This window comes from Plecotus auritus (assembly GCF_963455305.1).
Source record: "Plecotus auritus genome assembly, chromosome: 1".
NCBI lineage: Eukaryota > Metazoa > Chordata > Mammalia > Chiroptera > Vespertilionidae > Plecotus > Plecotus auritus.
The window spans coordinates 85,357,770-85,368,705 of record NC_137770.1 but is presented as its reverse complement, the minus strand read 5'-3'; the positions used below and the strand labels follow the sequence as shown (position 1 = coordinate 85,368,705).

Below are 10,936 nucleotides of genomic sequence, written 5' to 3'. Positions count from 1 at the left end.
TTGGAGTGTAGGTGGTATGACAAGGAAGATTTTTACACTGAAATTATGTATTTTGATACATAATATTCCTCATAAAAAAATTGTAAAAAACAGAAAACGTGAAGGTTTTAAATTACCAGACTCTAACCACTCAGAGAAGCTTAGTCAATCTTTGAACAGAATTGGGCAAAGGCCATTTAGAAGCAACAGTCCTTCACAGTGTAGTGAGCTCATCAGCATAATTTGCTTAGCAGGTGTGAGCCTATTATGTGCCAAGCCTGCTCTAGCAGAAGGGTGGCTCTGCACAGAGCACAGAGAATATGGAAAGGACAATTATTGGTCTTTGGTTGAAGTGAACATGCTTTCTCACTTCGCTCGATATCAACAATTTAGTAACCTGAACTTCCTTTGGGGAAACTGCTCTTTCCAGTCCTAGTTCATGTGGTTTGGGTGGGACTGAACCCAGCCAACCCAAAATAAGGATGACCTAGGCTAAGCCAATCAGTGGGTTCAACTACAAGGGCCACAATGATTCCTTACTGTAGGCCAGTGGTCGGCAAACCCATGAGTCAACAGAGCCAAATATCAACAGTACAACGATTGAAATTTCTTTTGAGAGCCAAATTTTTTAAACTTAAACTTCTTCTAATGCCACTTCTTCAAAATAGACACCCTGGCCGTGGTATTTTGTGGAAGAGCCACACTCAAGGGACCAAAGAGCCGCATGTGGCTCACGAGCTGCGGTTTGCCGACCACTGCTCTAGGCCAATGCATGTCAAGGACAGTACTTTGGTTAAAAATGTTGACAAGACAGATGGATTCTATCACTGAGCATTTGTAAATAAAAACAAATGCTCAGTGATAGAAACTGTGATGATGAATGGGTTGCTATGTCGGTTTAGTAGATGGTGGTGATGCTCTGTTCCTCCCCTGTGCATCACTCTACCATAGCCCTTCCCACTCAGTACTCTGCTCCCTGATGTTTCTGTCTCCCCCATCAGATGGTCAGCTCTTTCTAAAGCAGCGATTTTCAACCAGTGCCCCCAAGAACTTTTAAAACATCAATACCAGACTATTTAGTCAGGGTCACTAACCTATTTTCCCTTAGGTCAGCAAATAAAAAATGACAATAGCCAACACAACAATAGTCATCTGGTGTAAATGTCCTGTCTTAAACTACAAATATAGAGGTCATCCTATCTAATAAAAGAGTAATATGCAGATTGACCATCACTCCAACACACAAGATGGCTGCCCCCATGTGGTCAAAGATAGCTGCCCCCATGTGGACACAAGATGGCCACCACAAGATGGCCTGCAAGGGAGGGCAGTTGGGAGGGACCAGGCCTGCAAGGGAGGGCAGTTGGGGGCGATCAAGCCTGCTGAGGAGGGCAGTTAGGGGTGACCCGGCCAGCAGAGGAGGGAAGTTGGGGGTGACTGGGTCTGCAGGAAAGGGCAGTTGTGGGGGACCCAGGCTTGTAGGGGAGAGCAGTTGGGGGGTACCAGGCCTGCAGGGGAGGGGAGTTAGGCAGTGACCAGGCCTGCAGGGGAAGGCAGTTAGGGGCAAACAGGCTGGCAGGGGAGCAGTTAGGCATCAATCAGGCTGGCAAGGGAGTGGTTAGGGGGTGATCAGGCTGGCAGGCAGAAGCGGTTAGGGGCAATCAGGAAGGCAAGCAGGGGGGCAGTTGGGAGCAAGCAGTCCTGGATTGTGAGAGGGATGTCTGACTGCCCATTTAGGCCCGATAATCGGGCCTAAATGGGCAGTCGGACATCCCTCGAGGGGTCCCAGATAGGGGAGGGTGCAGGCTGGGCTGAGGGATACACACCCCCATGCACGAATTTCATGCACCGGGCCTCTAGTATAATATAGTTGCATCTTATTGGTCCCTTTGAATAGCATGGTTGTGTATCTGATTGGTAAATTCTTGGTACCAGCAATTCTTATATAGAAGTGTAGGAACCTGATTTTTTTAAAAGTCACTTTGGAGCAAAAATTATATTTTTTTTGTAAATCAAAGTTTTACCTCTCTTTTTTGTTAGATAGGCAAAAAATATATTTTTAGTGTACCAAATAATTTTAGTGATTAGTTTATGTGTGCTATGAGATGAAAAAGGTTGAAAATTCTGCTCTAAAGGAAAGAGATACATCTCTACTATGTTTGCAATTGGACAGAGAAGAGCCTAAACACACATGTGCAAAAGAAATTACCTGATGGACTTAGTAACATGGAGATGAGGCATTGGTTGTTCTATCACTGGAGACTCAGTTTTCTGGGCTCCAGTACCTCCACTGGTTAATTTCACATGCCACAGGCCCCACCTTGGGTTCCTGCTCGGGGCTGGAGTCTTCTCTGGTGTCTGCTCTGAGTCATCAGCTGTGGGTAGGGATGTGGTCACTGCATACTTCTCACACAACCACACAGAGACCATCATCAGGCAGGAGGTGTGGGGCCGGAAATGCTTAATAAAAAGCCTTCTGGGATGAAGCACTGCAAAACCAGAGGGGGGCTCAGGTCACAGAGCCCACCCACACCTCCTTCCTCTTCTGGGCGCTAACGGAGAGCACAGAGAAACACCAGCAGCTCCGACCTGAGCAGCCTTCCTGGGAAGATGCAGCCACCCCTGCTCGTGCTCCTGCTGGCCTTTTTCCTACTCCCCAGGGCGGAGGCAGGTGAGTGACCATCTCCACCCTCACAGGCCCAACCCATCCCACAGTGGGCACAGACCTGCTGGTCCTTCTGCACATCCCTGATCCAGCTCTCCACCAGGAATGCTCTGAACCCCAGCTCCCATCCCATCTCAGACCCCCACACATGATGCTGGATGAGCCACAGACAGAAAAGACAAGACAGAAGCCTATTCTCAAAAAAAGCCAGTGGGCACAATGCCCTCCCCAGGCCCTACCTGTGCCATGTGGAGAGTGGAACTTCCTAGAAGTGCATGGCAGAGGCTGGGAAACTGCAGAGGGCAGAGCAGTCCTGGCTTCTCATCACCTGTGATGAGACAGGTGGTATCCTCAGGGTCTGCTTAGGAGAGAATCCCAGAGCTCAGCAGACCCCACAGTTGGTGGGGTCACCATCCTCAGAAGACTGCTGTTTCCTCTGCTCCATCTCAAGGCCCCTCAGTCCCTTTGTCAAACTCTGCTTTTCTTCCCAGGCCTTTAGCATGTCCACTCCTTAAAGGATAAGCCAGTGAGGTTGGCAGCCCCAAACTTCTCTGCTTTCCAGAATCCCATAGCACTGGCCTTACCAACCCTCCTCCAGAGGCCCATTGGGGGCCAATTTTTCCAGGAAGTTAATAAACACCGGGAACTCCTCATGTGTCAGCATCTAGATCCCTAAACTTAAGTCCTAGACACTGCAAAGCACACTGCCCTGGACATCACAGCATCACAGGGGCCTCAGAAGTTCACCCAACACCAAGTGAAGTCAGGAGAGGAATTTTCAGAAGCCTCTAGGCCTTCTTTGTCCCTAAGATCTGTATTCTCACCAACTATGTGGTAGGCAAAGTCACAGACCCAGCCTGTTGCTGTTTCCTTTCCAGATGAGAAAGTTGAGGGCCCTCCCCAACCCCTGCCAACTCCAGGCCAGTCCATCCTCCCAAGTGCCCATGCTCCCGAGTCACCAATCCAATGCCTGCCTGGGGGACTCAGTGGGGACACACAAGTGCAACACACTTTTTCTTCAGGGGAGATCATCGAGGGACATGAAGCCAAGCCGCACTCCCGCCCCTACATGGCCTACCTTCACATTAAAGATGAGAAGGAGTCCATGTGTGGTGGTGTCCTTGTACGAAAGAACTTTGTTCTGACAGCTGCTCACTGCAATGGAAGGTAAGGGGCCGCTGCCAGGCTACACCTCCTGAGACCCCCTACAGGGACCCCATCCTTCATCCCAGGAGCTGCAGCCCAGGGCAGCTCCCCAGGCTCCTGGTAACTCAAACCCATGAGAGCTCATCAGAGGAACCATCAGAGATCATGACAGAGCAATGAGAGCCTGAGAAATAAGACAAGTAATCTCTGGGCTCAGAGGGTCAGAAGTGACAACAAGTAACACAGGAAGAGAAGGACCACACTCGGCAAATAAAGCAGCGGTGGACCATGAACACGTGCATTAGGGTCAAAATGAAAATGCAAGCAATTCATGGCATTTCCTGAGGACAAGAGAGAGCTCCCAGCTCCCTAACCTCAGTGTCACTGAGAAGTAGAGTCACTCAGCCCCTTTCCCCTGTTGCCTCGATTTCCCCAGTCTGCAGCCCTGCCCTGCCCCAGCTATGACCTGCCCTTCACAGCTCCTGTGCTATATTTCTTGTGACTCTACCTCCCCACCACTCACCCAATATGCTCTCTGTGAAGGTCAATCAGTGTCACCCTGGGGGCTCACAACATCAAAAAGCAGGAGAAGACCCAGCAGGTCATCCTGGTAAAAAGAGCCATCCCCCACCCAGACTATAATTGGAAGAACTTCTCCAATGACATCATGTTACTGCAGGTGAGGAAACCTCCTGCTGCTCTTGCTCTCATTGTTTCCCCTCCAACCAAATGAAGCACTTCCCTCCCTTCCTTCCCATCCTGGTCACCTGACCAGTCCCTGAGACTCGGGTGTCCCTCAGTGTCCTGGCTCAGAGACCACAGGCTGACCTGGGCTCCCTTGCCTCTTCCCCATCAGCTGGAGAGACACATCAAGCAAACTGGTGCAGTGAAGCCCCTCCAACTGCCCACGGGCAGGAACAGGTTGAGGCCAGGACAGAAGTGCACTGTGGCCGGCTGGGGGAAGGTAGCCCTATGGAGCACATACTCAGACACTCTGCAGGAGGTACAGCTGACCTTGCAAAAGGATTGGGAGTGTGAATGCCAGTTACGCCATTATTACAACAGGACCATTCAACTGTGTGTGGGGGAACCAACAGCAAATAAGACTTCCTTCCAGGTGATACTGAGCATCTGACTACCTTGGCTCTGGGAGAGGGGTATTTGGGTAGGAACTGGGAGCTGGGGACCCAGGCAGCAGGAGACTCCTTCACCCTCTAGTCTCCCAAAGAAGAAAAGAGGGGAGCCCCCAGAGCTGGGAGAAATGGGGTCTCTGAGAGCCTACAAGGGCCTATAGTCACTCCAAACACAGTGCTCCTCCAGAGGGTGAATTTGCAACCCTCTGGCCAAGGCCAGGGCACCTCGGTTAGATAACTGTTTCCTAGGTGTGCAGTAGTTATATCTGAAGGGCTCTCAGAACTGGTTAATGGGGTCCTTCTCCATGCTAAGTGTCAGCCCCACCTGCCTGCTTTCCGGTCCTTACACAGTAGACTGCAGGCACAGCTCCGCAGCACCTTCATAGACAGAGGATCTGGGACCTGGGAGAGCAGAGGGAGCTGCCACCTGGGGTGAAGTGAAGCAGTGACAATATCCAGGCTCAGGGGTCCATGGGGACTGCCTGCCCGCTTATCTCCCAAGTGAACACCATGCAAGGCAGCCTTCTCTGAGAGGGGCTTGGGGTGGCAAGGAAGCCAGGTCCAGGAGAACTGGCTCAGTCCTTCCCTCTCTCTGTCCACAGGGGGACTCCGGGGGACCTCTCCTGTGTGAAAATGAGATCCAGGGCATTGTCTCCTATGGACGCAACGATGGGACATCGCCACGAGCCTACACCAAAGTCGCCAGCTACCTTCCCTGGATAAGAGAAACCATGAAAAGCCTCCAACTGCAGGACCCAGACTATCTTCTCTGGAGCTAATCCAGGATCACACTGAGGGAGGGAGGAGGTGCCAGCAACTGAATAAATGTCTCTTAGCTGATGAGAAGAGCTGGTTTTCTGTTTATTCTTTGAACCTCATTCACAGGCACCAACTCTGTGCTCAGAAGGCCAATACCACAATTCTTCTCTGTTCTTCTTCCTCCTCTTCCCCTTCCCCAATCACATCCCCAAACCCATATTGAGCTGTTACCAGCTCCTTCTTGGCACACCTGCACCTGCAGGGCCGGCCCTTCTGCCAGAGCAGAGAGGAGAACCATTAGGAGAAAACATGAATCTCTCAGGTCCTGGGCTCAGTGTGAAGGGCTAGCACCGTGGATACTGGGCACGAAGCAGGCACAGCCTGGGCTGCAGCACAGGAGGCCCCACCACACTGGGGAGAGGAGGACTTCCTGAGCAGGACATTGTTCTCCCACAACCAGGGAGTGGCAGGTTTTGGGGACCTGGAGGCTGGTGAGGAGAGACAGGGGGTGGAGGATGGAGGGAGCCCTGAGAAGCTCCTCATTCCCTCCTGGGCTCAATTTCTCTCCCTGCCCTTTTCTGCCCTCCTCTGAGCTCAGGGCCTAGCTTGGCCTCCAGTCTCCTGGCTGCCACTTTTTCTCATCCCTGCTGACCACTGAGCACCCTCAGAGTCCACCAACCCCTGCGCCCCACAGACCACACTGGTCTGAGCTCCCACTTCTGCATATCCCTCCCACCTAGGACACCCAGAGTGCCCAGGTTCCAGCAGGGCCTGGTCACTGAGTTGCCACCCAGCTTATGCCTGGCACAGGGTGACCGGGGGACCAGGCCTGTGCTGGCCCCATGCAGGGCCTTGGAGGACAGGGCGGCAGGGTGTCTGCAGAACACCTGGCCCCATCTCTCACTGGGCAGAGCCAGCTCCACCCTCACATCCAGCCCAGTGTCCCCACCATGTGCTCAGAGTCCACTGACTGCTGGTCACTCAGGAGCCTTAGTTCCCTGCAGCCTGTTCCTCACTGCTGGCCTCAAGGCTCAGGCTGCGGGGTGGGAGGCCACATGGGCTCTACCTGCCTTTTGAGTCAGAAAGGGCTGCTCTCTGCAGTAGGACTGGAAAGCACAGTTTTTCCATCAATCAATGAACAAATGCTGATTGTGCACCTACTAAGTGCCAGGCATTGGGAATTTGCAGTGAACATAATACAGGTTCTGACACCTGAACACAAGTGAAACTGACAGTGTTGACTTTTATCTGAATGGAATTTCCTCTCCCTCCTCACATGAACCCACAGAGCCCAGATCCCACAGGAGTATTTGTATTTTATTTTTATTGCTCATTACACTCTGTTGTAATTGTTTTAAGCACTTGAGGCTCTAGAACAGCAGCATGTGGGGTTTGGAAATGACTTTATTTCTTTCGTTTCTAGACGTGCAGCCCCCAAACTGTTCACTGGCGCATCCTCTTCACCTCAGGGAGAGGGCAGCAGGTGGGGAGCAGGCAGGACGGCAGCCTCGTTTCCATGAGCCATAAAAGTAGCAGATATAATTGGTGACAGCATGGATGGACCTAGGGGTATTATGCTCAGGGAAATAAGTCAGACTGAGAAAGACCAATACCATATGATTTCACTTATATGTAGAATCTAAAGAACAAGTTAATGAGCAAACAAAATTGGAACAGACTCATAAATAAAAAGAACAGACTGATGGTTGCCAGAGGGGAAGGGGCTTGGGGGCCTTGGCAAAAAAGGTTGAAAAGATTAAAAAGTAGAAATTGGTGGTTAGAAAATAGTAATGAGGATGTAAAGTACAGCATAGGGAATACAGTCAATAATATTGTCATAACTATGTATGGTGCCAGGTGGGTACTGGAAATGTCAGGGGAAACACTTTGTAAAGTATATGATTGTGTAATCCCTATGCCTTACACCTAAAACTAATACAAAATAAAAATATTGAAAGTGAACTATAATTGTACAATAAAATTTAAATTAAAGTAAAAGTAGGAGATGTGGATGTCATGGTACATAATGAAACAGTAGGAAAACCCATACAATGTATCTGGCAGAGGGCAGTTTGAGTCTGACTCTAAACACCCATCCAACCTCATGGGCCACAACATGATGCCTCTCATTACCAAAAGCTCCTGCCTGTGCACAAGCAAACTGGAATCAGGGAGGCTCACATGGTCAGGCAAATGGAGAAATGCCTCTTCTCTTTAGGCCCTTGTGGGTGCGGCTCCATTTGTAGTTTCTAAGATGACCTACACTTTTCAATGTTAGAAAGTTATTGTTGGGGAGAAAAATGGCAGCGGAATAGACAGACGTGTTCCGAGCCTTGTCCCGGAGTAGAAAGAAAGAACAGCTGAGGGTCACACGAGGAGTGTTTGTTGGCAAGTTAAGGGACAGCTAAACTCCAGGAGAAGCGGGGGGACTGCTAGACGGGGTTCCCCTGACCGGGCAGCCCCCACTGCAGCTGGGTCCCCTCCCGGAGCTACAGACTCGGTCGCGGAGTCTGCGCCATCTTGAAAGGGAAAGTGGAGCTTATCGGAAGCCTGAAAATCCACAACTGCGGCACCCACCAAACAGCTGCGAGCCCCAGAACACCGGTCCCCAATTGGCGCAAACACACGGGTTCAGAGGAGCTCTACACTCCACCACGGAAAGGTCAGATTTCGCCTGGGATAAGGTGAGGTCTCGTCCCAGCGGGAGAGAGAAAGGCGCGTTTTGTGGGAGCTGGAGGACCAGGGAAGTCTGTGCCTAGAAAAACCCATGGCTGTCGGGGCTGGCGTGATCCGTGAATGTGGAAGGGGGTCCTCAGAGCTGCTAATAGAAGGGATCTCTAAAAAGCAACCCATTTTGATCTGACGTGCAGGGACAGCCTAAGAATTTCAAAGGTGTGCCAGCTGCTTAGACTTGCGCGCAGACCCATTGTTCGCACACTTGGCCTTTTCCTCTTCAAATCCTTGATTCTGATTACTAAGCCCAACACATAGGATCACCCAGTTTGGGACACCCTGGGAGACTGCAGGGGAATGTTGTTTTTCTGGAACCTGAAGATCGGAGCGGGGAGTGACCATCGGAGAGCCAGCTCCGAGGCAGCCCACTTCCACAAACCGGTATTGAGTGCCACAGGGAAAGAAGAATCTAAAAACAGGCTAGAGAGGCTAAACAGATCTGGAAGTCAATCCAGAAACACTGCCACCCAGGGGTTGAATCGCAAATTGACTCTTGTGTAATCTCAAATAAAGGAATACAAGAAAGTAAGACACACCACCTGCTTAAAAATCAGGACTGGCTTAAAACACTGAGGAGCAGTGGAATGCAGGGAACTGCAATACTGTCCAGACTGAGAAACAGGCATGCCAAAAAGAACAATAGAGGAAGTGAATGACCTTCACTACTGCACATTTTATTTTTTTATTTTTTTTTATTTTTTTATTTTCATTTTTTGTATCTTTTACTCAAGAAACTAATTTTTTTCTTTTTTCCTCTCTTGATCTTACCTTTTTAATTATTACATTTTTATTATCAATCCGTATTATTACTACTACTATTTTACCTTTTTTTAAAAGTATCATTTTATTTTCTCTTTATTTTACTTTGGGATTAGTGTTCTACATTCTATTTTCATCTTTCCTTTACCATTGTTTTACTATATCTCAACTCTACCTTTATGCCATCACTCTCTTCCTAACCTTTCCCCTTTTGGTGTCCTGTTTATCTTACCCCTTTCCTCCTTTAGATTTTCCCTATTCTTTCTATTTACCCCCTGTTAAAATTTCACACTACTTTTATATCTAATCTCCAATCCCCTGCTCCAAGTCCATACACACCTCTCTCTTTGCTGTCTTAACTATCCAAAAAATTGTTTTTCTCTGTCCTTTTGTTGTTTTTTGCTTGAATGTTGATTATATAGAATTTTTATGCTTTTTTGTGAGATTGTTTTGCTTATTATTTTTTGTTTCTTTGTTTGTTTGCTTTTTTTGTTTGTTTTTTGCTTCTGTTTTCCCTTGCCTTGCTTGATATTAGTTGGTGCTGTAGTTTGCATTAATCCGCAGGTACTTGTTGCTGGCATTTCCTGGGATTAGTGGTTGTTCTATTGGAGTTTTCTCCCCGTACATATAGTTTGTTCCCCTTTCTCTCTTAGTCTCTTTCTTGTCTATCTTAATTTTTTTTTCCTTTTCCCAATTTCATTTTGACACTCCTTTTTTTTTTTCTTTTTCCTCTTCTTCTTTCTCTCCTTTCCCCTAATTTGACTTTCTCTGGGGGTCACCTTTATTGGAGGTTATTAATATCGTAAATACATTTCTGTTCAATGCCTTGTGTGTTGTACCTGGTTGTGTTGTATTTTGTGCCTTTAAATCAACGCAGGAGAGAGAGAACTACATAACCAGACACCCATAGAAGAGAGACCATGGGGAGACAAAGAAACAGCCCGCATATGAAAGAAAAGCAGGCATCACCAGAAAAGGAAGTAAACGAAATGGAGGCAAGCAACCTGCAAGAGAAAGAATTCAGAGAAATGGTCATAAGGTGGCTAAAAAGAATGGAAGACAAATTCGATAATATGAGTAAGAACCAAGAGGAAATGAAGAAGAACCAAGAAGAAATGAAAAATGACACTGCTGCTGCAGAGAACTCAATAGAAAGCATCAAGAGTAGACTGGAAGAAGCAGAGGACCACATCAGTGAGCTAGAAGACAAGATGGGAAAAAATACCCAAGTAGAGCAGCTTCTAGAAAAAAAAATTAAAAAGCAGGAGGAGAGCCTAAGGGAATTTTGGACAACATGAAACAAAACAACATCCACAAAATAAGGGTTCCAGAAGGAAAGGAAACTGAGCAATGAATAGAAAACCTGTTTGAAGAAATAATGACAGAAAACTTCCCTGATATAGGGAAGAAAAAACCCACAAAAATCCAAGAAGCTCACAGACTCCCAAGCAAAATGCATCCCAAAAGACCAATGCCAAGGCACATTATAATTAAACTGCCAAACACCAACGACAAAGTAAGAATCTTGAAAGTGGCAAGAGAGAGACAGAAAGTTACATACAAGGAACCCCCATCAGAATAGCAACTGATTTCTCAACAGAAACTCCTAAGGCCAGAAGGGAATGGAATGAAATATACAAAGTCATGCAAAGAAATGGTCTGAATCCAAGAATACTGTACCCAGCCAGGATATCAATCAAAATTGAAGGTGAAATCAGGAACTTCACAGACAAAAAAGTATTACGGGAATTTATTACCACCA

The 10,936-nt window shown here is 48.1% G+C and overlaps 1 protein-coding gene across 1 annotated transcript; it reads left to right on the top strand.

Moving 5' to 3' along the window:
* Positions 1–2,460: 2,460 nt before the first annotated feature.
* Positions 2,461–5,764, top strand: LOC308251051 (granzyme B-like; the record flags this gene model as incomplete). The annotated part of the gene is given in 7 exon segments (XM_080674039.1): positions 2,461–2,488; positions 2,491–2,561; positions 2,563–2,650; positions 3,667–3,811; positions 4,334–4,469; positions 4,647–4,907; positions 5,526–5,764. Coding segments are annotated over 7 exon segments (906 nt in total). The 3' UTR covers positions 5,703–5,764.
* Between the last annotated feature and the right edge of the window lie 5,172 nt (positions 5,765–10,936).